This window comes from Paramormyrops kingsleyae, unplaced genomic scaffold (assembly GCF_048594095.1).
Source record: "Paramormyrops kingsleyae isolate MSU_618 unplaced genomic scaffold, PKINGS_0.4 ups97, whole genome shotgun sequence".
In the NCBI taxonomy this organism is placed as follows: Eukaryota; Metazoa; Chordata; class Actinopteri; order Osteoglossiformes; family Mormyridae; genus Paramormyrops; species Paramormyrops kingsleyae.
Genome location: NW_027326035.1, coordinates 61,658 through 89,601, shown reverse-complemented (window position 1 = coordinate 89,601; position 27,944 = coordinate 61,658). Strand labels below are relative to the sequence as shown.

The following is a 27,944-nucleotide window of genomic DNA, read 5'->3' as shown; positions in this document are numbered from 1 at the left end:
ACATAACTGCAATTCATGAGTCATCAGGGAGAATTCCACAGAGATTTGCTGGCTGTACATTGGAAAATAATGTAATAAATCCATGTGACCCAAAGTCTGCTCATGACCTTCTCTAAATAGATAGCAAGAATCATGATCAGGTTTCTAGGCAAAACTTCTACAATTGTTACATTGTCCCATGCTCCCCTAAAGTTTCCCTGGGTCTTACAACATAGCTATTATCCCTTTCCATAATAATGGGTTCATACCCACACAATGTTTTTGCAAATTTTTGTGAAAGTACAATACTGCCACCTGCACACTCACTGGGAAATAATTAGCCAATGTTTTATTGATTAAATCAGATTGTCTTGAGTATACATGCATACATAAAAAACAAAATGGCATTACCCCAGACTGAACAAAGCCAAAACAAACAATACACAAAATAGACAGACACTCTCCAATTTAATAACACCCTCAAAATTATACAAAAATCAAAGAAAGAAGAAATAAAACATACCAAGAACAGTTTCCTTCAACAATATAAATAATATCTTGGTCTCCAAGAAATACCTTAGCCGAAGTTCACAAAAAAGAATATGTATCAGGATGTAACATTTTGAAGTTTATTTATGGTTCATGCAAATGTATAGTGGACATATCTGCAGTACACTGCTACAAACTGCTTATGTTGTTCTAAGGTTCTTTCTGATAACTGTGCTAACCACTGTGTTTTAGATTATAATTTATATAATACAATACAGATTTACTTATTTGGTAGATGCTTTTATTCAAAGCAATGTACTATTAAGAAAGCAAAGTCAGCCAGTCCTTGAAGCCCGACATTGAAGATAATCAGATTAGTCAGAAATAGAATGTACATTTTCTATAATTATACATAACAATTTGCTTAGCTGATACTTCAGAGTATACGGTTAATTCTGTTAGCTGGTCCATATATTCTAAAGCCTCCTTCTTCTACTTATTAATGATGTATGCATAAAGTACATATAAAGTACAGCTGTGCCTGGAAACAGTATTTCAATATCCTGCATCACTAAAGTGCACAGTAATATGGTAGTCTTCCTCTTAGACCATCTCCACTCTGACAACACTTCCTGTTACTCTCACTCCATACCAGCCGTCCCAGAATCTGGTGTCCTGGCCCCCATGTTCAAAGGAAATGAAGCGCAGGCCTGGTCCATAGTCTGTGAAACTATGGCTTACCTGAACAATTAGAGAAATTGAGAATTTTAGCCATAGACATGGATACACATGATATTACATACAATGTGACAAAAAAGGAGTACACCCCTCAGAGTTTGAAGAAAATGTAGATGTATGCTATCTTCACCAAGTCCAAGTTTAACTTATCAGACTACTAAATTAAGTAATACCTTGTTATACAAAAATTGTGATCATTTTGGAAAAAGAACTAGTACTGCATATTAGTAAAGTCATACACAAACTAGTTTAACTCCAATATTACATGGTAAAGAAGAACCAATTTACTGGAGGAGAGATTCTGTGGCATGACCTAGCTGCACAAAAACAAAATTAGTGTGCCAGAACTATTCTATGACAATGTGATTCTAGATTTATTTTAAGATGGTGCTACAAGTTACTGGGTGCATACACCAGTGAAATGTTTTAGAACACCCTTCTGTCCAGTTATTTCCAAACCAGCTCAATGGTGGTTTAAGTCTGGAGACTGCATTTCATGATTTGACACTTGCCATCCTGTTCTTTACTTCTAAGGCAGTTTTGACATTAATGGGAGGTATGTTTTGGGTCATCATCTTGCTCCAGGGTCAACCCTTAACCAACCAGTTGTAGACCGGAGGATATTGGATGGCATTATATAATGCTGTGGTAGCCCTTTTGGTTAGAGTACCAGTCACTTTATGCAAGTTGCCCACCTATTCTAGTTTGCCTTTTAATGGTGTAGGACACTGTACTCACCAATGCCTTACTTTTTTGCAGTTCCCTTAAGGAAATATCTACTCTTAAGGATTAATGGTTAATCCATCTTCTTTTGTCAATTGCCTTTTTCTCACCAGTATTAAAGCAAAATAGTTCATTTAGTGCAGTGGTTCTCAACCTTGTGCAAGCTGGTCCCCCCCAAAGCTGGCTCATTGCAGTTGGGACCCCTCCACCCCACATCCCAAACACCACCTTGCATAGATAGATAGATAGCCCTAGGCTATTATTTTTAGGCCCACATTATTATTATTATTATTATTATTTATTATTATCATCATCAGTAGCGGTAGGTAGGCCTATTATCATTACTAGGCTATTGTTATAACTGGCAGTAGCACCAGACTTCTAATGTGAGCTTGCAGACATTATTGTTATTATGAGTAGTAGTAGGCCTATCATCATTACTATATAGGCTATTGCTATATAATAATGAGGTTACATGCTTTATTGTTGTTATTATTATTATTATCATCATAAGTATAGGCCTATTATCATTACTAGGCTATTGCTATAATTGGGAATTGACACCAGACCTCTGATATTAATTTATGCTTTATTATTGTTATTATTACTAGGCCTAATAGTAGGCATCATCTGCATTTTTTACAGAAGCTTGCAGGTAGGTGATGTTAATGTGAGACCTGAGCCTGCTTTGCTTTGCAAAGATCCTCAATTCTTGGCTCAATGTTTGATAAACATAGCCTCAAATCATCCTCGATTTGTGCACGATTGCGGTATTTAGTTTTGAGTGCAGTCATTTTTGAGAATCCTGCCTCACACAAATATGTCGACGCAAAAGGAAGGAGAATCTTAAAGGCGACGTCACAGAGTTCAGGATATTCCTGCATCAATGCTGCCCAGAATGACGAAAGAGGGCAGGAGCTAAAGAGTTCCTTCAGTCAGTGGTGTAGTCTACGTGATACGCTGGTATACGCCGTATGCCCACTAGAAAGGCTTAAGAATTTCCGTATAACCACTAAAAAGTGGCCGATGTTACGTGGCAATCCATGCGTGTGTTCATTACATTCGCATTCATGGACAAGCGAAACTCCCCTTTGCTTCTCTCCGCTGCTCTCTGCTGCTGCGTCACCTCTCCTCCTGTTGCCAAGACTGAGCCAATGAGCTTACACTACAGCGCACTGCTCTGCGATTGGTCTGGTATTCAGCGGCTCATTTGTAATTGGCTGGAACGGTGTGGGCGGGAACATATGAAATTCACTCAGGAAGAGAGCACGGAGAAGCGTCGCAGAAACTAGCGGATGAAGATGAAGAGAAAACAAGCGACACTTTTTGATTGTTTTTATAAACCGGCTCCTCCAGCTGTAGCAACAGAGACAGCCTTAGAAGAACCCACCACCACCAGCTTGACGGCTCAACACAAACATAATGAGACTGACGTCAGCGTTACTCCTGCCCCTGGTAAGTACAAGTGGCTTTTTTTTTAAGTGGCTAGTTTACAAAGTTGTTAAAGCTAGCTCAAGCATGTCATCACACAGCCTAGCTCAGGGGTAGGGAATCCTGGTCCTGGAGAGCCCATAGACTGTATTGTAAAACCATTGTTTATTTTTTTAGATGGGAGCTCCTGGCCAGCCGTGTGGAGTGAGAGTCAGGCTAGAGAGTTCCAAAACAGACATCCTTGGTTAGGATGGAGGGAAAGAAAGCTAGGTAAAGCAGATGTTAGAAGAAAAAAAAATGTGCATATGAAATTTAGTTTATGAAGAAAATCTGTGATGTTTTGTGTATATTTAATGAATGATATAATTTATATAAAACTAAATTTGATTATTTGTACATAGTATTTTGAAGTTAGAGAGTATAAAAGTTGAGTAAAGTAAGTTATGCTTGGCAGACATTTGACAGTATAATTTTTGTAGCTCATGGGAGTCATTAAAATAATAGAAAAAATAAAGTTTGATCACTTCATTTTCATCTCTTGTTTGTAATGGTGTAAAATGGTTTGCAGTTAATGATTAATTGTATAATATATGTTGAGAATTAGTTAAATTAGATCAGTAGATGCTACTATTAGGAGAGTTTTAAAATTATACAATTCTGATCATTTTTATTCACTTGCAGGATGTGAAGTTTGCAGCACCACCAAGTCAACTGGTGTCCTGACAGAAAAGTCATCAGGTTCCAGTGAGAACCGAGAAACGGCACTGTCTTCACTCCGGAACAAGATTCGGCGGCATGAGAATTCCAGGGCTCATGAAATAGCTCAGGAGCTCACACAAAAATGTGGACAGGATTTGCTTGGAAGTATGGTGAGGGCTGTATCAGACACTGTGCTGGCCGAGACGGATGCTGTGTTCAGAACAGCATATTATATTGCAAAGATGAACAGACCTTTTACTGATCACGACGATCTCATTGAACTTCAGGAAAAAAATGGTGTGAACTTGGGCACTAGTCTACACTCCAGGTATAGTTGCACAAAAATTGTTGAACATGTTGCAAGGGAAATGCAGACAAAAATTGTGAACAGCATTGTGTCTTCTTCAAACAAACTATCTGTTCTTATTGATGAGGCTACATCTGCCAGTCACAAATCTGCTATGATTGTCAGTGTAAAGGCCTCAATTGATGGAGCCACGCCTGAATTTGTATTCCTGGAGCTGGTCGAGTTGGAGAGCCAAACTGCAGAAAGTATAGAGAAAGCTTTACTAACTTGTTTGGACACTGCAGGCTTCAGTGAAGAGTGGCTTCAAAAAAACTGGATTGCATTTGTTTCTGATGGAGCTAGTGTTATGTTGGGCAGGAACTGAGGTGTTGCAACCAGGCTGACTGCAAGGTATCCTAACCTTTTCACATGGCACTGTATGAACCATCGACTGGAGCTGGCTGTATCAGATGCAGTAGACAAGGTTGTGTCTGTAAATCATTTTAAAGCTTTCATGGAAAAGATTCACAATCTATACAGCCAGTCCAGTAAAAACTCCAGAGAACTTCTGGAAGCTGCACAAGAAGTGGGATCTCACGTTCAACAAATTGGCAGAATTTTGAACACCCGATGGGTAGCAAGCAGCTTCCGCACTGTGAAAGCAGTGTGGAAGTCCTATGGTGCGCTCAACAAACACTTTGAAAATGCTTCTGTGGACCAAACAAGGAGCGCAAAAGAGAGGCAAACGTATAAAGGACTAGCACATCGTTTGCAAAGCACAGAATTTCTTTCTGACCTAGGACTAATGTATGATGCACTTTTTGAACTATCAAACTTATCCCAGCAGCTCCAAGCACAGTCTATCACGCTTTTAAAAGCCGAACAACTACTAAAACACACTATTCGTGTTCTCAGGTCCTTTAAAGACTCTCCAGGGGAAAAGTCAGTAGAGGCCAGTGAAGCAAAGGCTTCAGGACACTTTGGGTCTGTTCCCTTACAGCCAAACCCCAAACTAAAATCAGTAGTTCCAAATCAGTTCCTGCAAAGCTTGATCAGTAATTTGGAGAAGCGACTCTCCTTTCAAGGGGAAATCCTACGTGATCTGAGCATACTTGATAAAACCAGTTGGCCATCAAACCCCAGTATCAGATATGGTGAGACAGAAATAAAGAGACTTTGCAAGAGATTTAATCTTTGTGAAAACCAGGCTGTCAATGGCATGAGAGACTTTATTGAGGACCAAAACAAGGAGCCTGAAAACCTTAAACCTCTGATCATTTGCAAAAAAACCATACCATGTAGCACAGCTGAATGTGAAAGAGGCTTTAGCCTAATGAACAATGTATGCACTGATAAAAGGTCTTCTCTGTTACTGTCAAATGTTAGTCATCTCATGATGATCAATATAAATGGCCCTCCTGTTAATCTTTTTGAGCCTAGGAAGTATGTAACAACGTGGTTACGAAAGCACCACTCTGCAACACAGACACGACGACAAGTGAAACCTAAGCAGCCCGAGAACAAACGCTTTTGGAACATTTTATAGATCTACACATTCATTTGGTTCAATCTGTATTTGAACAATTAATATACTTCTTTACGTCTTAGTATTTGAACATGTTTTGAATATATGCTGTATCCATGTTTTCAATACAATTCCTGCAGCTCTGTTATGGTTGTTGTACATTTATCCAGTTCAAATACAAGCATCTGAGAATTTTTGCAAAGTTAAATATGCAAAAAATAAAATAAAATTCTTGACTGCATTGCATGAACCAGTGTACTTTTTTTTTCTAAGCACAGTATACCCACTACAAAAATGTAGACTACACCACTGCCTTCAGTCTACTGTCACTCTTCAGCTCAATAAGCTGTTCCTGCATATCAATTGATACCTCGTTTGCTGTGCACACAAACGGATCTCGAACCCACGCAAAAGAGCGATAATCCTCTTTAAAGTAGGTCGCAAATTGTTTTCACCACAAAAGTCTCCAAAAACACCAGTAAAAGTCACTGGATTTGTCGCTTTTGACAAAAAAAAAAAAGTGGAGGATGATTTGTTTGTGCTATAATCAGTGCTTGAAGTGGGGGAAAAAGGTGGCGGTACTCACTTTGCATTGGCAAATCATTACATTTTTACAGTGAAAAACAAAACTTGGAGATATTGCTGTTACAACAATTTATTGTTGTTTATTTATTAACATAAATGTATTTAAACATGTTTGTGTGTGCGTGGCTGCGTGCGTGCGTGTATTTCACAAAAACTAAAGGAAAACTTTAACTGTAGCCTATATTCTGACTAGTTTATTCGTTTTTTATATATATATATACACACACACACACACACACACACACACACATATATATATATATATATATTAAAAAAAAACTAAATACGACCTCACGTTTTCTACGTTTGCAGCCTCTGCAACTTCCGTGCGTCATAAAAATTAATTCGGATGGTTCGATTTTCTGCAATTTTCGTATCCGTAGCAAATATTTTGAGGGGTGTTTTTGACAATTGAGAGCCACCAAATGACGAATATGAAAAACGAATACGACAGTTTCGGACTCAGTCAGGGTGCAAGGACCTTAAACTTTTGAGGCTTGCGCAGCTTCTCGAGGAGAAATCAAACAAATGAGCGCCGTTTTCTAAAGTCTATGAGCGCAGCACACACAAATAAACTAAATTGACATACTGCAGTTAAATTTCAAAATGTGGTGTTTTTATATTTATAACATTTGAATAGTTCAGCAACATACATCACACGACCTGACGACCAAGAGAGCTGACAATTGACCATCACTTAATTTACCATCACCTCACCTCAAATGTGACACTGATTTCATATAACAGTTCAACAAACAAGTTAATAATATTAAGTCACTTACATTTTTGATGAAATAATGACCGTTTTGGTCTATTTTAGCAGCGAAAATAGATCAGATGAATCCAAACAAATCACAAATTTGCAATTTTTTTTCCAGTTTTTTTCCCTCCCATCCTGTAGCCTACTTGCGCCCCACCGGTTGAGAACCACTGATTTAGTGCAATATTGTTCAAATAATGCTTCAGAGAGTGCAGTAACATAGTCTAATCCAACACTGCTTTTATTGAGACGGCGGCATTGTAAGTAGCCTGTAGGAGTTGTTTCAGGGGCAGAGCTAAGGGGTGGCTGGGGGTAGTACCATGGCCATCCCTAGTAAATATGTGGCCACTCATGTTGCCACCCCACATCAAAACAATAAAAAACAAAATAAAGATTATGCTCACATGACTGGTGAGTAACTACCCAGTATTATATTAATCTGACTTTGAGGTTGCATTGTTCTTTAAACTGAAGTTTTCAGCAAAAGTGTATGATTACCGTAGGTTACTGAAGCTAACTGTTACTTAAGTAGTTGGCCAAGTTCAGATTTTTAGCTAACTTCTGGCTTGCTAGAAAATGCAATATAATATCCAGGCATTATATCACAGTTTATGGGATTTTGACAGTATTTCCTTAGCTTTAAATTTCACTTGGTGGTGGTGGGTTGAGGGGGGCCAAATTTTGGAATGCCTATACCCAAAATACCATGGTATACCATATTATTGCAATACTGTCCAAGTCTAGTCAGGTGTATGCAGAGTTCTTATATTGATGTTAAATATATCCTGCTCTCTGTGCATAAAGTTCCACATGTACATTTGAAATGAAAAACTGATCATCACTAGTTCAAAGAAGATGTGTCAAAATACAAGATGATGATCAGGAGGTAGAGCATAGAATGAAACATATGAAATTGAGAAGAAAGGGCAGCCTTGTGCATAATTCCAAATTTATGAATTACAGTGGTACCTCAGTTCTCAAACTCATTAGAACTCAAACTTCTTACAAGTCGAACCAACCAGTTCGAAAAAAAAATAGAGCTCGATCTGAATCTCAGAAGTCAAACCGTGAACGCCAACCAAAGATAACTTGTACACGCGGGAAATGAGTCAGTCGGCACGTCTCTTAGCGGAAACAAAGGGTAAAGCTTCAGTCTTAGCCTCGCATTAGCTGTGATAGCACCGTGCATGTTTACACTAACTGAATACATATTGTAATGACCAGATTTAAGAAACAAGATCTCGGAGAGTTTGCTTCAGAACGTGGATTTAATAACAGTAAGCGGCTGCGGATATGTCCACAGACACCAACTCAAAACGGAACAAACACCAATCTCCACACCCCAAGACGGAATCAGACTCAACCCAGCTTCCAACCCCGAACTCTCCGACAAAACTCCTCCCCCTCCCCACGTCATACGCAATTCCATAACCAAACCCTCATAAGTACAGAACCTAAACTTAACAGAATAACATGGAACACATAATACCTGCAGGTATTACAATATATTTCGACAGTAAAAATACATTTAGACAATGATAGACAGTAATATTAATTATTATTATAATATAATAAAATTTAAAATATTTAAAAATTAAGATTTTGTATTCATTATTTTAATATTAATAATAAACTATTAATATGTATAATTAATTATAATAATATTGTTGTGCCGAGCGGGGACGGAACAGAGACAAAGGCGTAGACGTCAGGGTATCGGGGAATACGGGGTTTAATTACAGGTAAGGCAGGCAAAAAGCAGACGGACAATACAATTACCTGGCTGGGGAAACAAACAAACACGGAAATACAGAGGGCTAATGACAACAACCAGAAACAGCTGATCACACGGGAATTCCACATGGGGTTAACGAGGGGGTGTGGCACGCAGAAGGAGCAGACGATCAGGGCAAGACATTGATTTTTTTTAACTTTACACATTGCATGGATACATTTATTTTCTTACTTTACAAAATTACTGTTTTGATAAATATGCTTAGATGTGTTTAGTGCAGTACATGCTCTTCTTATTTTATCCGTTTTTGTGTGTTTAAATGCTTGAAAAAAAAATATATATATTCAGATTCGATCCAGAGTTCTGAAAGGATGAAATTCGAGTTCTGAGGTACCACTGTACACCTGATTCCATTCAGGAATTGGAATTTGAATTGGCCACACCCCACAGGATATTGAATTGGAATGACAGGAAGAGGAATTTAATTCATTTAAATTCAAAGAAATTCAGTACAAAAAACACAAGAATGTCATTTAAACCTAGCAAAACATAAATTGTAAAATAAATTCTTAGATGGTAAATACACTGCTCAAAAAATTAAAGGAACACTTTGACAACACATCAAATATCAATGTGAAAAAAAGATCATGCTGGATATCTATACTGATATGGATTAGGCAATGTGTTAGGATGATAGATAGTTTGATAGAAATGAACATTTTCAACCAACAGAGGGCTGAATTCAAAGACCCCGAAAATCAAAGTTAAAAAATGATGCAGCAGGCTAGTCTCAAAATAGTGGAATGGCCCCACGCGTGTGTATGCATATCTGACAATGTCGGGGCATGCTCCTAATGAGTTGATGGATGGTGTCCTGGGGGATCTCCTTCCAGCTCTGGACTAGGGCATCACTGAGCTCCTGGACAATCTGAGGTGTAACCTGGCGGCGTCAGATGGACCACAACATAATGTCCCAGAGGTGTTCTATTGGATTTAGGTCAAGCGAGCGTGGGTTCCAGTCAATGGTATCAATTCCTTCATCCTCCAGAAACTGCCTGCATACTCTTGCCACATGAGGCTGAGCATTATCATGCACCAGCAGGAACCCAGGACCCAGGCAGTGCTTATCCTGTTCCTCATTGTACAAAGGAGCAGACACAGGTCCTGTTGATGGGTTAAGGACCTTCTATGGCCCTGTCCAGCTCTAATACAGTAACTGATTGTCTCTTGGAATCTCCTCCATGTACTTGAGACAGTGCTGGGAGACACAGCAAACCTGGCAATGGTACGTATTGATGCGCCATCCAGGAGGAGATGGACTACCTGTGCAACCTCTGTAGGGTCCAGGTATCACCTCATGCTACCAGTAGTGACACTGACTGTAGCCAAATGCAAAACTAATGAAATAACAGTTAGAAAAGATGAGCAGGGAAAAATGTCAGTGGCCTCCACCTGTTAAATCATTCCTGTTTTGGGGTTGCCTCACTGTTGCCCCTATAGTGCACCTGTTGTTAATTTCATTAAAACCAAAGCAGATGAAACTGATTAACAATCCCCTCTGCTACTTAACTGACCAGATCAACATCCTGGAAGTTAAATTGACTTGATGATATACTCTGAAGTGTTCCTTTCATTTTTTTGAACAGTGTATATATGTATATATAGGCCGTGGCATTTAAACGATGCCCAATTGGCACTAAGGGGCCTAAAGTGTGCCAAGAAAACATCCCCCACACCATTATACCACCACCACCAGCCTGCACAGTGGTAACAAGGCATGATGGATCCATGTTCTCATTCTGTTTACGCCTAATAATCCTTTAGGTGAGTGTATATATACACTGTTCAAAAAAATGAAAGGAACACTTCAGAGTATAGCATCAAGTCAATTTAACTTCCGGGATGTTGATCTGGTCAGTTAAGTAGCAGAGGGGATTGTTAATCAGTTTCATCTGCTTTGGTTTTAAGATTTTTTAAGATTCAAATGGTAGAGTCAGAATTTGGCGTAAACAGAATGAGAACATGGATCCATCATGCCTTGTTACCACTGTGCAGGCTGGTGGTGGTGGTGTAATGGTGTGGGGGATGTTTTCTTGGCACACTTTAGGCCCCTTAGTGCCAATTGGGCATCGTTTAAATGCCACGGCCTACCTGAGCATTGTTTCTGACCATGTTCATCCCTTTATGACCACCATGTACCCATCCTCTGATGGCTACTTTCAGCAGGATAATGCACCATGTCACAAAGCTTGAATCATTTCAAATTGATTTCTTGAACATGACAATGAGTTCACTGTACTAAAATGGCCCCCACAGTCACCAGATCTCAACCCAATAGAGGATCTTTGGGATGTGGTGGAATGGGAGCTTCATGCCCTGGATGTGCATCCCAAAAATCTCCATCAACTGCAAGATGCTATCCTATCAATATGGGCCAACATTTCTAAAGAATGCTTTCAGCACCTTGTTGAATCAATGCCACATAGAATTAAGGCAGTTCTGAAGGCGAAAGGGGGTCAAACACCGTATTAGTATGGTGTTCCTAATAATCCTTTAGGTGAGTGTACATAGTAGATATAAACTGTAACGCTTTTGATGTAATGCTATGTAGTCAGCATGAATGTGATCAATGCATGCACGTATGCAGGAACCGGCAGCCTTGCTGAGGCCATGTGTATCTGATGGTCTACAGTAATCTACCAGATGCCCTGACAGCAAATTTCTGGTGTGTTCCACTTTTCAATTTATCCTACACCAGACCAAGGAGGCACATTATTTCACCCCAGGCCAGCCTGTTTTTCTCCAGGAATTGTGCTTTACTGATATGGGCCAAGGGGTTCATTGACCACCGACAAAAGCAACTTGGCTGCCTGGATGACGCTGTCTGAAACACTGTTCCCTTTCTGCTGGTCCTTGGGGGTAATTCATCTGCCCAAATATAAAGATGTGACTGAACACACAGCAATGCTGATAGGTTAGCTATGTAGCATTATGTAGCCTACCAGGGTTGTTTAGAATTCTTGAATTGAATTTTGAATTGACTTGGCTGCACCGTGTAAGACGTTGAATTGGAATGACAAGTAAGAAGAATTTAATTCATTTCAATTCAATGCAATCATGCAACACATGAATGTCATTTAATCTAGCAAAACATGAATAATTACATAACAGATTTACTTCCAAGATATTAGATGTATATATTTACCTTATAAGTGTACTAGTGAGTAACTTTATATTTGCAAGATTGTAAGATAAAAATTGTGTGATTGTTTTAGCTTGTTCTAACAATATGAAATTTGAACATATTTATTGTTTTTGCATATTTAACTGTTTATGTGTGTTACCATTTGTGAGGAGTCTGCATGCAGTAGCTTTTCCTGTGGGTTGTCAGATGGATAGGGTTGTGATAGGGTTACTTGTATGACTGTAAGAAGTGCTCTTTCACCATTGTAGACAAAATCACAGTTAAAATATTTATTCTATAGATGACACTTCAAATGTGGCCCTCACTATGGATAACAGTGACATGCACAGACTTTTCAAGGAGGTGCTCGAACAGGGGGGCATGGCCAACGGGTAGTTTTTGCTTCCATAAATATTCGTGATCGCGCGGGGGGAGGGGGTTCAGTGTATCCATTTCTGTTAACATGCTGGGTAATTCATATTGAAATATTAAGTTGCATCGTTAAAGCTGTACTTACACTGTGTATATGAATTTATTTGAAATTAATTCCATTTTAATTCTACTTCCTTATATTCAAAGTAAAATTGCGATTCTGCGACGCTATTTCATAGTCTACATTACAGTTTTATATTGCAGTTCTAACCTCTTATATCATCAGAATTATAACGCTGTCCAATACAGACATTAATGTGTTTTTGACATCTATTTCTTCCGATTTCTGTGTCTCTGTGACAGGACAGCAAGCAAAAGTTAAAGTAAAGAAAGACATGGAAAATAACGAGCGGGTTCAGAACACTTATGAATCTACAAGCGAGATAACAAACTACTTTAGTTATGAAGGGTTTCTGGAAACACATGCTAATTAATGATCGATCATAAGTATGAGAAACTATTTAGCATCATGAACCTTTCTGGAAAGCCACCTCTGCTTTCTTAACTCCAGACAAAGAATAAATCCCCAAACAGCTGGAAGTACCTGTTTCCATGAGCAGTCTGGATCAAGGGTGACTTCCTCAGGGTTAAACTCTTGTAATACTTCATGATTCTCATCTAGCAGAGATACACTCAGCTGGTAGATGCATCCACAGTCTGTGCGACTTGAGTACCTGTGCACACCTATGCAGTTAGGCTGGAAATTAAACTCTGTGGCCACTTTATTGGTACATGCTCATATAAAAAGAGCCTGCTCCTATAAACAAAATAAATGGCTGCAACTGAATATATACAGCATGCAGACATCCAAAAACTTTACTTTAGTGGATTTTTTAAAAGTACAATTAAAAAAATAATAAAATATGCGTTGTTGCATGTCACCTTTGTCAAAACTGTGATATATCCAAATAGCTTACCAATCCTCCACAGTGACAGCTGGCTGAGAATCTAGTTCATGTGTTGAAAAGCCTTCTTTCACCAAGTTTACCACCTGTCTCTTTAGGCATAGCCTGAATGGTAAATACACATAAAGCAATCATATAGTAAGTGTATTTCCCAGAGGCTTACTTTTTTCCATACTTAGACCAATGTCAAATCTTTCAGTTGTTCATGTCTTACTCAAAAGAGGTGGCAAAACATGTTGCAACAGCCTCATTGCAGAAAGCATGGCCGCAGTCCCCGGGCACCGGCTCCACCTTCCACTGGCTGCCACCGTTCTCCGTCAGTTCCCAGAACTCTAACATTTCTATAAAGATAAACAGAGAGCTTCATCTGATCACCTTTGCACTTTCAAAACAGTGCACTCAGAGAATTAGAGAATGTAGAAATCTTTCTCTTACCTTCGCCACATGAGTTTTTAAGTAGGTTTCTGGCCATCATTAATTTGGATAAGACAGACCTGCAAAGGTACCAATGTTACCAAAGTAAAATCTTAATAACCACCAGAGTTCACAGTGAGCAAAATTTCTGGATTTGTAGTCTTGTCTCAGGGCTTATGGTATTTTTGTAAACCAGAACTTTGCAGTTAGCCAGTCCAGCATACCTAAGATAAGATTTATTGTCATTTTACAAAACACTGGGTAATGAGAACAAAACTATAATTTCCCTGGTAGCTTAGTACATGAAAGTTATAGAGTTTAACTGTAAATAATTAATTAAAACAAAAACAATTAAATGTACAGGAAAAATAAAATGATTTCAGCTCAATGTACCTTACATAACCATCAATCCATCAAGATTAATGAAGGCTGTAAAGCTGGAGTGTGAAATACAGTACAGTGTAGTGTTTGGCACATTTACTGTGTTGAAAAATACAATAGCCCTCTAGGGCAAATGAAAACAGACAAAAGAAATAAAATGCTTTTAGGGCTGACCACCCATGATCTCTGCCTTCCTTCCCACAGGTCCAATGGCACCCAGGGTGGACACCATCTGAGCTAGAATCCTGGTTCAGTCCCATGGAAGGGTGATAATATGGATGTGACTTACAAATTAACATTGAGGGTGCAGCCCTCTACACCAGGGGTGGCCAATCTAATCCTCCAAGGGCCAGTGTGTATGCAGGTTTTCACTGCAGCTCCCTAATTAGATTACTAATTAGAGGACTGATTGGCTGGGTTTGAACAGCTGACCAAAAGGTTACCCCAAAAACCTGCATACACACCGGCCCTTTGCAGATTAGATTGGCCACCACTGCTCTACACAGACCGGCATGAAAAGCTGACTGATAGCTTTGACGCTGACCACAGTTTATACCTTCTTATTAGCAAGCAAGCCCACTCTATCTTTTATCTTTTTTACAATGTTAATGTGCCCAGGGGGGTTGGGCAGCCAGTTGACCTTGGACCCCCCACAGGTATTTTTTTCCTCCCTACTTGGGATTTTTTGGTATCTCTCCTTTGTTGTCATCTGACTTACTTTCTTTCATTTCTTCATCTTCCCTTTCCCTGTTTTTCTATTATTCTTTCTTAACAATGTCGTATCACAACACACCCATGTAAAGTGCCTTGGATTGACTCTGTTGTTATATAAAAATAAATTGAACTGAAAATTTAATCATTTGTGATGGTAGCCTATAGGGGGAAGCCACTAATGAACTGAATTAGGCCACCCTTTAAAAAAAATATGCTTCAGAAAACATATCAAATGTCCTTCCAGGGGTGATAAGGTACTGGAACATTACTACACTTCATTCAGCAAGGCTTACAAAGCTACTTCTCTTTCGGCGTTCAGCAAATCAGACCACATCGGAAGTCCAGGCTACGAGAGCGGTCAGACACTGATGTGTCCAGAGACATGTCAAGTGACATTGACTGGGATATGTTTTGGTTCGAGTGTTGAAGGCTTATCAATGTTTTCACAGAAATGGTAGTATGCTTCATTGCTAATCTAATAGTGAATATCATACCCACGGTTACCATCAAGATCTTCCCCAATCAGAAACCATGGGTTGATAAAACCATACATAAAGTGCTGAAGGAATACACAGCTGCCTATAACAAACAGACTTGACACATGACTCAATATTCTCAGGTGAGCGGTGAAAACCACTAATATGAGATACACAGAGAGCAGAAACTAAGCTGGATGTCCTCAATATTACATGTGGTAGGGATTTCAGATGATTATGGACTACAGTAGGGCTGCACGATATATCGTTTCAGCATCGTCATCGCGATGTACGTACGTGCAATAGTCGCATCGCAGGATGTGCGATGTTAAGTAATGCAAATTAAATTAAGCGGCGTGGACAACGCTTTTGGTGTTTTTGCTGAACTAACAAATGTCACACTGTTCTTATTCTTAAACAATCCACAAAAGTCTGTCTAACATAATTTAAATCAATTTAAAGGTTTTTGGATACGGAGTCGACACGCAGCTTTGCACCGGCAGCTAACAAACATGTCGATCACAGAACGAACCACCAAGCACAAACATTCTAACCATTTAACCCAGCGTTATATGGTCACTCATGTTAACTCTCATATGCGATAAGCTTCCATAGTTTAATGCTCATGCTCTGTTTAGTACTGATTAAGTTATCATTGCCATTATATTTGGGCTAAATCAGGTCAATCTTTCTAGAATGATTAATTATACCAATAGAGCAGCGGTCACTAACAGGCGGACCGCGCCGGACCCGGACCCAGAAGCTGTCCCATACGGACCTGGACCGATAGCCAAAACAGAAAGTTATGATTTAAAACCTGATGGGGCCCTTCTATTTTAACCGCCACAGCTTTTGTAGTCTTTTCGGTAGTGGTTTAGCACTTGAACTGCCGCTTCCCACACCAATGCACGTCAAACGCCTTTAATTGCGAAGCGTAGTTCGGCGTATGCAGCCCTTTGTCTCCGCTAATGTGCCATTAGTGTTAATAACAGCAGCAAAGCGACCAAAAAGCCGTAATATTCCTAACCAGTGTTGCCAACTATTTTCAATGGAAAGTAGCTAAAGTCTGCTCGAAAAGTCGCCAAATGTCGCTAGATGACGTCATGCGTATATTTGCGTATTGATTACGTAATTACGTCGTATTTGCATTCTGCGTGTTTTCCCTAATCCTTCCTCATGTGTCCAATATAAAACTATCAATTACGTTACATATTTTCTTTCAGACAACATTTATATTATACGTATATATGTTTTTTTATGTGTATATGAGTTTAATAAGTTTAATGAAGTTGTGTATGAGTAAGTAGAATCACGTACAGTCAATCAGATGTAGCTCAGTAAACGATCTCAGACGAGTTCAGAAACTGGAATGAACTAAAGCTCTGTAACAGTGAGTAATATAAGTGCATCAGAAGAAAAAATAAATAAATAAGAAAAAATAAGAAGAAACGGTCAAATTAAATAGTTTTATTTCAAGCAAAGGAGAAGCAGGTAAAGTGATTGGTCCGTGATTGCTCATTCACATCTATGTCAGCTGCCGTGCGGTCACGGGAATATGCTGCTCCTTTCAGCCGGAGCTAGCGCTCACTGATCAGAGCAGACACAGGGAGATGAGTAACTGTACCGGGAAAGCAAGACCTCGCGCTTACAGGACAGTACTGGCGACATTTGGACAGTTGCTAAGGTTTGTCCAAAAGTCGCTAGATTTGTCGCTAGGCGCTTTTTTGAAAAAAAGTCGTCAAGGGGGTCTGAAAAGTCGCTAAATCTAGCGACAAAGTCGCTAAGTTGGCAACACTGTTCCTAACAGAGTGGCTGCTTAATAACAGCAGCGAAGCGAACACCCGCAACCAAAAATCTGTAATGTTCCTAAGAGAGTGGCTGGTCTGTCCTGAAATCATATAGCTGAAAAGTTTTCAAATACAGTATGTATTATATAACATGTTGGATAAATAGACATAGTTTATTGGTGATTTCATGTTCGTGGAAGTTTCCGTTTTTTAACATATGTATAAAGTAATATTATCTGTTATATAGATCAACTCAGGTGAAACAAAAATTGTACGTTTTCAGCATCTGGCACGCCACTCATGATTTCAGACTTGCGCAGGAAATCTTACGGCAAATCTATATTATTCCATTATAAACCTAAAATGAGCTACGTCAAAAGTGTGTTTACATGGTTAAATACAAAAGCATACTAATTTACAAGGTAAGAACTGTTACGTGTGTGCAGACATCTCGAATTGAATTGCACTGAAAAATTTTGATTTGACAGTCAGGTACTGATTACATGCAATGTTGATACAACTGATATGCTACTTAAATATACATCACACTAAATAGTTAGACATTATGATCTTCCGGACCTTTGCTTCAAGAAATTTTCTCTAACTGGACCTCTTTAAATTTTAGTTGAATACCCCTGCAATAGAGCTATTGAACTAATTAGAACTTTTAAAATTCCAATATCGCAATATATATCGCAATATATATCGCAGAAAGAATAAATATTGCAATGTGATTTATTCCCAATATCGTGCAGCCCTAGACTACAGTGAATGAACCGACAATGCAGATAAGGCAAATCCCTCCCTAAATGATCAAAATAACTTCCACCAGTCCCTAACAAAGTCCATCATCCTAACATGCCTCACCTAAAATGACCATCGTCCTGTTATGTTGACCTTTGTGGTGATGAAGTGCTTTGACAGACCTCATCTGTTCATCTCCTCTCAGTTCTTTAGACCCGGGATCCTGCAGGTTTCAGTACTTTAAATTTAAAACCTTTTTAGACCATTATGAGTAAAATTTAAGACCAACACAATGCATTACTACAGTGGTTCTCAACCTTTTTTGGCCTGTGACCCCATTTTGACATCACAAATTTCTGGCGACCCCACAGACATTTTTTTTTTCTAGAATTAGTTTTTGATCGTGTTTGCTATACCACGTTGCAAATACAGAGTAGCCAGATTAGTGCACAAAGTAGCATTTTATTTTCCTTGATCACATGTAGTTAGGCGAGCTTGTCTTTACAAGGCTGAAAGTGATCGCGATAATTTTATTTGAACTCATTTCTATTTATTGATATTTATGAACGTGAAAGAATACAGTTGTTTAAGATTGTATGTAGAGCTTGGGTGATATGGCCTAAGTAAAATCATCATGTCTTTTGCAATATACACTCACCTAAAGGATTATTAGGAACACCATACTAATACAGTGTTTGACCCCCTTTCGCTTTCAGAACGTGGCATTGATTCAACAAGGTGCTGAAAGCGTTCTTTAGAAATGTTGGCCCATATTGATAGGATAGCATCTTGCAGTTGATGGAAATTTGTGGGATGCACATCCAGGGCACGAAGCTCCCGTTCCACCACATCCCAAAGATGCTCTATTGGGTTGAGATCTGGTGATTGTGGGGGCCATTTTAGTAGAGTGAACTCATTGTCATGTTCAAGAAACCAATTTGAAATGATTCGAGCTTTGTGACATGGTGCATTATCCTGCTGGAAGTAGCCATCAGAGGATGGGTACATGGTGGTCATAAAGGGATGGACATGGTCAGAAACAATGCTCAGGTAGGCCGTGGCATTTAAACGATGCCCATTTGGCACTAAGGGGCCTAAAGTGTGCCAAGAAAACATCCCCCACACCATTACACCACCACCACCAGCCTGCACAGTGGTAACGAGGCATGATGGATCCATGTTCTCATTGGGTTTACGCCAAATTCTGACTCTACCATTTGAATGTCTCAACAGAAATCGAGATTCATCAGACCAGGCAACATTTTTCCAGTCTTCAACTGTCCAATTTTGGTGAGCTCGTGCAAATTGTAGCCTCTTTTTCCTATTTGTAGTGGAGATGAGTGGTACCCGGTGGGGTCTTCTGCTGTTGTAGCCCATCCGCCTCAAGGTTGTGCGTGTTGTGGCTTCACAAATGCTTTGCTGCATACCTCGGTTGTAACGAGTGGTTATTTCAGTCAAAGTTGCTCTTCTATCAGCTTGAATCAGTCGGCCCATTCTCCTCTGACCTCTAGCATCAACAAGGCATTTTCGCCCACAGGACTGCCGCATACTGGATGTTTTTCCCTTTGCACACCATTCTTTGTAAACCCTAGAAATGGTTGTGCGTGAAAATCCCAGTAACTGAGCAGATTGTGAAATACTCAGACCGGCCCGTCTGGCACCAACAACCATGCCACGCTCAAAATTGCTTAAATCACCTTTCTTTCCCATTCTGACATTCAGTTTGGAGTTCAGGAGATTGTCTTGACCAGGACCACACCCCTAAATGCATTGAAGCAACTGCCATGTGATTGGTTGATTAGATAATTGCATTAATGAGAAATTCAACAGGTGTTCCTAATAATCCTTTAGGTGAGTGTACATCGCGACAGCTCTCCTGCGTCCAACCTGACCCGAACCCATATCCAACACAGCAGAATATTTTTCATCAGTTTCATCAAAATTTGCGGGTCACCCGTCGGGTACACAAACCCGTGCAGGACTCTGCCTGGCAGGACCTTTATAGGAGAGATGGTCATTCTAATATAGATGGAGTTATGACACTAGTCTAATTGTATTAGTTTTGTAGTTTTTGGTTCTGTGTCTTGTTTTCTGCTTACCTGCAGTTTACAAAACCAACCTGTGTTTTTAATACAAGATAAAACTAGGGAAGTTACCTGAAATGTTTTCATATTTTTTCTATAGGCCTAATTGCAGATTTGCACAATAAATATTCTACGTTCACGACTACTTTGAAATGTGTTAAGTTTATTATACAACTTCTGGCTGCAATGCCTTTGCTATGGACATATTATATTGAAATTTACAGATCAAATTATATACCGCAATATACAGTATATCATCTACCGTCTATGGTTCAAATTATACCGCAATATGAATTTTAAGCCATATCGCACAGCACTAGCTGAGCTATTAAAGAATGTAACAGAGGAATGGCAGATTGCAAAGAAGGATTTAGTTTTAGTTACTGATAATAACTAAATCTCAGATGTCAAACTGTGAACGCCGACCTAAGATAATTTGTATGCGCGGGGAAATGAGTCACGCTGCACGTCTCTCAGCGGAAACAAAGGGTAAAGCTTCAGTGTCAGCCTCACATTCGCTGTGATAGCACCGTGCATGTTTACACTAGCTGAATACATATATTTAGACAGTAAAAATACATTTAGACCTGAGTCTGTCAATAAAAGTCATTGATTGATTGATTGATTGAATAAACCATTAATACATTTAATTATAATAATATTGTTGTGCCAAGCGGAACAGAACGGAGACAAAGGCACAGACGTCAGGGCATCGGGGAATACGGGGTTTAATTACAGGTAAGGCAGGCAAAACGCAGACGGACAATATAATTACCTGGCTGGGGAAATAAACTGAAACGCGGACGAAATACAGAGGGCTAATGACAACAACCAGAAACAGTTGATCACACGGGGATTCCACACGGGGTTAACGAGGGGGCGTGACACAAGGAAGGAGCGGATGATCGGGGCAGGACACATTGTTCGGATACATTTATTTTCTTACTTTACAAATTACTGTTTTGATAAATGTGCTTAGATGTGTTTAGTACAGTACATGCTCTTCTTGTTTTATCCGGTTCATTTTGCGTTTAAATGCTTAAAAAAAAAAAAAAAAAAAAAAAAACATATTCAGGTGTAATTTTTTGGGGCCGGGAACCAATTAATTGGTTTTCCATTATTTCTTATGGGGAAAATTCGATCAGAACTCGAACTTTTTAGGATTCGATCCAGAGTTCTGAACGGATTAAGTTCGAGAACTGAGGTACCACTGTACATTAAAAATCCTTCTGCATTGGTTCCCTTTTGATAACCTTACCCTGACATGTAACTTTTCCATATTTCATTTTTGTTTTCTCAGTGAAACCTCAATCACTCATAAAAATCATTTTTTTATTAGCAATAGTATTTCAAAATATTTTATTGTGCAATATTGTACTAAGAATAATCAGTGTCACCACCGTTGGTCGGCTGGCTGGCCTGACATTTTCAATTTAAGAGAAGTCTACACATACATTAACATGTATGTAACTAATTTTAGGTTTATAATGGATTAATATTGACTTGCCGTAAGATTTCTTGCGTGAGCGTGAGAAAGTGTGTCATTCTAGATATTAAAAAAAATATAAAAGTGCTTAATACTGAAAAAAAGTGTTGCTGCCTTCTTACTGGTACTATTTAAATTAAAAAAAAAAAAGAATATTTGCAGCTCTTCAAGCACAATATCACTATTTTGTTTTCATGCTAGCCACTGACCCCACAAACCGGAAGCTAGACTGCCAGTATAATGTATAATCGAAATACGTCACAGACATTGTCAATTTACCCAGAAACAACAAATGCTGTTTTCTGATCGGCTGGTAGGTGGCTAATAACCCTGTATAACTCAGGACAGCTATGAACTAGGCGGAAAGATCTGCATGCCTACGTATTGTCCATTAATTCTATATAACGGGACACCTTGGTGGGCATCATCCCTTCTCAGCATGAAAAACAGAGAAGAAACAGTTCTAGTTACAGTTCTTACCGTCATGTCACATAAACTGGCTAATTGGTGTGGAAAAATTCTGTAAACTGGCAGGTAAATATTTTTAAAAGAACCTGCAATATACAATAAATGCATTCAAAATTAAACATTAAAAAAACACATGCTATTCTGCGCGTTTTGTAAACATTCTTCCACGTTATGTGCACTAAAATCGCTCACACATTGACTGGGCAGCAAATAAAATGCACTTCAATGAACACAGCGTTTGGCTTGCAATTACTATAGGAAACAGAAGCCGTGACTAAATCGCTATTGGTTCATACATTGAATAGAAACGCAAGGCGAATCAGAAACCGCGACTCAGCAGCCAACTACTCCATCGTGCACTTGAAAGCTTTATAGTAAGTAGGCTTATATGGAGGCGTCTTATGGCAAGCCGTTTTAACATTTAATCAAGTCACACTCCTATCTGTAATTACATTTTAGATATGCATAATATCATTTCTCCTAGTCAAAATTATATTCTTACTAGTCAGAATGACAATTACAGATATCCACAATTGCATTCTTACTAGTAGAAAATGTATTTCAAGATATCTAAAACTTTATTTATCCTAGTCACAATTCTATTTAAGATATCTTTAAATCTTTACAAAGTGGCAAAAGTGACGTAATTTCTCCTAGGAAGAATGATGATGTGGATATCTGAAATGACAATTGTGGATAGGAAGAATGTCATTGTGGATATCTGAAATGCTCTTTTTGACTAAGAAGAATTGAATTACGGATATCTGCCAAACATATCCAGTCTAGCGATTAAATGTTAAAACGGCCACTTATTCACATACATGTAAATGCGTGTGCAGACTTGTCTCTAACTGAAAGGGTGTGTCCGAAATCGCGCACTTGCGTCAGTGCACTGAGATGTAGTGCATAGTGCGCACTTCCTTCTGTAGTGCACACAACCACGGGTAAATGCTGTCCTACATGGAACACACGTCTTGCACTTACCGGAAGTGACGGACTAGCATTTGATCGCGATTCTCCAGCGCCCCAAAATATCTGCCGTGTTTTGTTGACTTCCTTGTGGTTTTATTTGCTTTTGTTTACCCCCTACGTGGAAACTGCGTCGCATTCAACGTCGACGCAGGATCCTCCTCCTGTTGGCTGAACATGAGATGGTACGTAACCTACATGTTATCTATATCTGTCGTCAGAGAGTGACAGGCTACACACCGCAGTATACATCAGTAAAATAATTTTATTAACGTTATTTACATTTATATGAAGCAGTTGCCTCCGCTTGGGCTTGCGTATCTGTGTTGTTGTCCGCCTTAATTTGACAATAAAAACTTGCCGAAAGTCCCTCCCCTTCCGCTACGTAGTCAAAATGGCGTCCCTTTAGTGCGAGTAGTGTCCATCATTCTGCACTGCGTTTTCTGGCCGTTTTCAGTGCAGCATCCGGGTACTTTCAGTGCACTGAATTTTAGCAGTTGTCAGTGTGAACGCACTACGCCCTAAAATTGGGCAAGTGCGCCATTTCGGACACACCCAAAGTCTCATGCCACTCAGCTAACCAAAATTGGCAACCCTGCTACCGCTTTCCGTGAGCCTTCGTTTCGACCTTCCTTGTTGAAAAATACAGATTCCTTCTGGGACGCCTAGATGTATTATTATGTCACACATCTTCTGATGCTATATATTAATATACATGAATACAGATACAGGCTTATGTATATAATATATCTGAATACTTACAGGCAGCTGAAACTACGCAAATTCCCTTCAGGTCTTTCAGACAACTACGCCTCATTGCAGGTTACAAGATGGCCCACGGCCAGCCCGGCCCACTCATTTCTGATTGGTCGAGAAGATGGACAGCCCCGCCTTCCAAATATGCCCACTCATGGGAAACTTCGGCATTTTCAATGGCACCAGAATCTACTGCTGGTGTCCTACCTGCGCATGCACAGAAGAAAGAAAAAAGTCAGAACGTCGGAAAGCAAGTACTCGGCAGTGGAAAGAGAGTTATGGTGGTAAGTGTAATCAACACTCTTTACTAAATGTAATGTAACTGTAATGATACTCATCTTCTGAAGAGCATAAAGCAATTATTTCGATCGAGAAACAACAGTATAAAATTTGTAATTTATCACGCAATGCTGAAACAGTGTACAGTGCCTGACAAAAGTCTTGTCACTTAACCAAGTTGTAGGAACAACAAATAATAACTTGACCTGTAGTTAATCAGTTGGAATCAGAAATGGCTTATAAGAAAGGCAAAGCCCTCTAGATTATGCTTATTATACCAAAATAAAGTTTTTCATCATTCATTGAGTTTTGTCATGTAATTAGGACAGAAGGGTCAACTTTTGCCTGGACAAAAGTCTTGTCATATACAAAAATAATGTAGAAATTATACATATACTTTATTTAGAATACACAAACATGCTACAATAACATCAGAACATAAAGTCATGGTGCCTTAGAAGAAAGAATTAATAACATGTATGACTTCCATGAGCTTGGAGGACCGCATCCATACGTCTTGGCCATGACTGAAATAACTTGTTGATGAAGTCATCTGGAATGGCAAAGAAAGCAGTCTTGCAGGACTCCCAGAGTTGGTCTAGATTCTTTGGTTTTGTCTTCCAAGCCTCCTCCTTCATCCTACCCCAGACATGCTCAATAATGTTCATGTCTGGTGACTGGGCTGGCCAATCCTGGAGCACCTTGATCCTCGTCAGTTTCAGGAACTTCAATGTGGAGGCTGAAGTATGACAAGGAGCGCCATCCTGCTGCAGAATTTGCCCCCTCTTATGGTTTGGAATGTAATGGGCAGCAAGAATGTCTTGATACTTCAGGCTGTTGATGCTGCCATCCATTCTGCAGATCTCTCGAACATCCCCATACTGGATTTAACCCCAGACTATGATTTTTCCTCCACCAAACTTGACTGTTTTCTGGGTGAATCTTGGATCCATGCGGGTTCCAACAGGTCTCCTGCAGTATTTGCAGTATTTGGTATGCAGTTCAATGGATGATTCGTCAGAAAAATCAACCTTCTGCCACTTTGCCACTGTCCATCCTTGCTGCAAGCTGTGGGCCTTGGCAAATTCAACACGCTTTTTTTGTTGTGTTCTTATTAATGCTGGTTTCTGTGCACTAATTCGGCCATGGAGACCACTGCGTGCGAGAATTCGAGAAACTGTTCTTGTAGACACAGCGGTTTCTGGTGACCAGTTCTGATGTCGCTCTGCTGCAGTTGAAAAAGGGTTGGCCCTGGACTTTAGAAGCAACAAACGGTCCTCTCGAAGAGTTGTCTTACGTGGCCTGCCTGACCTGGGCTTGTCATGAACATCACCAGTTTCTTCATATCTTTTTTTAATCCTCTCCACTTGATGTTTGGATACATTAATGACGTCTGACACCTCAGCAGACTTGGTCTGTGGTTGAATATTTGGCATGTTGTCAGAAGTCAGGTTGCACTTCAAGTGAAGGTCTGGTTTGCTGGGGATCTTTTTATACACACCTGGGATTATGTTAAGTACAGTATTTGTCACAGGTGAACCTCAAATCTGTGATTGGTTGAATCATTAAAAGACATGACAAGACTTTTGTCCTTGCAAAAACAGGTGTTATGGACTTTAACAAGCTGTGAACATCAGGACACTTTTTGACTGTTTCATTTTGCACCCAGTTATTAATGTGAAAGTCCTTGGCATTAAATTGATCCATTTATCGTAACAATTGATTGATTAGAAATAAAGTTATATGCCTTTTTAAGTTACTATGTCCTTATGTGACAAGACTTTTGTCAATGACTGTACAGCTATATCAGTAATGGAAAATTATCATTCATCCACCTGTGTGGCCTTCTTGAGACATGCATCTGAAGGTTGTTTTGGTAAAAAAATATTTTTTGCTGATTACAGCATCCCACCCATTTGAGAAATGACACACCAGCACCTGTACTGCTGCAGCAAGATGGTGTGTACAGGTGCCCATGCTGCCTGTTCGGTTCTTCAAAGCAGCACAGCATACATATTCACCTGAAAAATCATCTGAAATTAGCAGTGCGACATGGAGGTACATTAATGTTTTGAAATACTTTAAAATATTATGTTGTTATTTGACCACCCAGTTTTGTATTTTACATTTATTTTAATGTTCACATTTAATTTATCTGTCTTAATGTTTTGTCCAATCTTGACAGAATACGTCATATGCAAATGCAGCATGCCCTGCAGAGAAAGTCATCATTTCCACTGCATTACCTGTGAAAAAACAATTGTGAAGAGGGCGTGGAAGTAAAATTGGACATGAGTAGGCCCGGGAAGGGAGGCATATTGGGTCTGTTATGTTTTAGGCCTTAGGCAAGAAGAGATTGTTTTGAATACTGTGTGACCTCGCTTTGTGATAGCTGCCTGCAGTTGGCTCCGCAGAAGCTCGGACCTTGGAGAGGCAGACAGTGGAGCAAAGGGGGGGAGAAACCACTTGCAGGAAGAGACTCGAAGCTGCCCCAACTGGTGCACAAAGAGTTATAGCTTAATAAAGTAGTTGTAGTAGTCAATATATAATATGTTACACAATTGATGTGTTAACCATGTATTTTCATTGATTCAGGGACAATACGACAATGTGTTAATCATTAATCAATGGAACACCAAAACATTAACAGTGATTCAATATCATATAATTAATATCTATATACATATCTCAAGAAAAGTCTAGAAGCCGAGGCTGTCTCCAGTAAATTGCGTAAAATGGGTGGACTTTACCTTGCTACCAAGGTGAACCAATGGAGCAGGAGAATTGTGTTTGTTATACGTTTCAGCTTAGTTTGTTGATGTTTCATGACCAATCAGGACTTAGAAGTCCTAGCAGTTATGGTTTGTCTACTGGTTGCCCTGTGTGCTGGTTGTGACTTGGTCCCAAGTGCCATAGTGTGATGGGAGCGCTTTGCTGAACTTGCTGGAACAAAAGAGATTTTCTTTACTTACCAAACTAAGAGGTCCAGACTTTTATTCTAAGTGCTTGATTTATAATTTTTCTACCACAAGGGAACAGTTTATTAACTATTTAAAAAAATGCAGTAGTACTCCACAACTTTCTGCTGCAGTTACCAAGGCACCTGCAGATGCTTTCATTACTCAAGCATCCATAGATGTTCCAGAGACACCGACACCTCCACATGCTCTGGTTGCCCAAGCATCCATGGATGTTCCAGTTTCCCAGACACCACAGCTTCGTGTTCCTAGGCCAGCTCGACAATGTGTGACATGTATTCACTGTAAGCTTGTCTTAAACAAATGCAATCTAAAGGTGCATTTGCAAAGAAAACACTCACAGTTCTTTTGGTTTTACCCTTTTTTGTATTTTCCTTATATATTTGTGGTAAATAAATGTTTTTTTGGAACACATTCCTTGATTTTCATTTGCTTAATGTATAAGTTTGTAGAAATTGTTTTATTCAAGTTATTTTTATTTATTATGTATTATCACCAAAATGATTTCATTTTTCATTGACAATTTAGTTTAATAGTTACACTGAGCACAGTGAGGTACCCATGAGCAAAGTATCATCCACACCTGCTGCTCCCTAGGTACCACATGAAGCCGCCCACTGCTTCACTGGGTTAAATGGAGAGGATGGATTTCAGAATGTTCACCACAATCACAAATCACATTCACTTCACTTTCAACCAGGTTACAGATTTGAACATGTTTTAAATGATTGTTTATTATGGTCATTGGATATGTATTCCTTTTATTTATTTGGTAAATATATAAAATATATACTTTACTAATTGGTTATAAGTGTTCTTAAATAGCAGTTTTGCACAGGAATTAGTGTTGTTCAATGATGTGCAATTACATTATGCAAATACAAAACCATACAATAAAGCACTTCAACAGCAAAAGTCAACAAACAAATACAAATAA

The 27,944-nt window shown here is 39.2% G+C and overlaps 2 protein-coding genes and 1 long non-coding RNA gene across 6 annotated transcripts; 2 read left to right on the top strand and 1 right to left on the bottom strand.

Moving 5' to 3' along the window:
* Nucleotides 1-306: 306 nt before the first annotated feature.
* On the bottom strand, nt 307-23,852 carry LOC140586930 (F-box only protein 2-like). 2 transcript variants are annotated; one of them, XM_072708469.1, is made up of 6 exons: nt 23,757-23,852; nt 13,907-13,965; nt 13,686-13,812; nt 13,484-13,576; nt 13,111-13,240; nt 307-1,209 (listed from the first exon to the last, which is right to left on the bottom strand). In XM_072708469.1, exons 2-6 carry the CDS (start codon nt 13,944-13,946, stop codon nt 1,072-1,074), a joined length of 528 nt encoding a protein of 175 aa, XP_072564570.1. In that variant the 5' UTR covers nt 13,947-13,965; nt 23,757-23,852; the 3' UTR covers nt 307-1,071. The 2 variants fall into 2 exon arrangements, with proteins under 2 accessions (XP_072564570.1, XP_072564569.1); XM_072708468.1 differs by lacking the exon at nt 23,757-23,852 and adding an exon at nt 23,010-23,148.
* Nucleotides 2,863-6,102, top strand: LOC140586929 (E3 SUMO-protein ligase KIAA1586-like). 2 transcript variants are annotated; one of them, XM_072708467.1, is made up of 3 exons: nt 2,863-3,384; nt 3,538-3,630; nt 4,042-4,968. In XM_072708467.1, exons 1-3 carry the CDS (start codon nt 3,225-3,227, stop codon nt 4,728-4,730), a joined length of 942 nt encoding a protein of 313 aa, XP_072564568.1. In that variant the 5' UTR covers nt 2,863-3,224; the 3' UTR covers nt 4,731-4,968. The 2 variants fall into 2 exon arrangements, with proteins under 2 accessions (XP_072564568.1, XP_072564567.1); XM_072708466.1 differs by having other exon boundaries at nt 3,538-6,102.
* On the top strand, nt 23,042-27,005 carry LOC140586931 (uncharacterized). 2 transcript variants are annotated; one of them, XR_011988717.1, is made up of 4 exons: nt 23,042-23,179; nt 23,817-24,034; nt 25,934-26,087; nt 26,215-27,005. It is a non-coding gene; the product is annotated as an uncharacterized lncRNA (long non-coding RNA). The 2 variants fall into 2 exon arrangements; XR_011988718.1 differs by having other exon boundaries at nt 23,046-23,179; nt 23,788-24,034.
* The last annotated feature ends 939 nt before the right edge of the window (nt 27,006-27,944 follow it).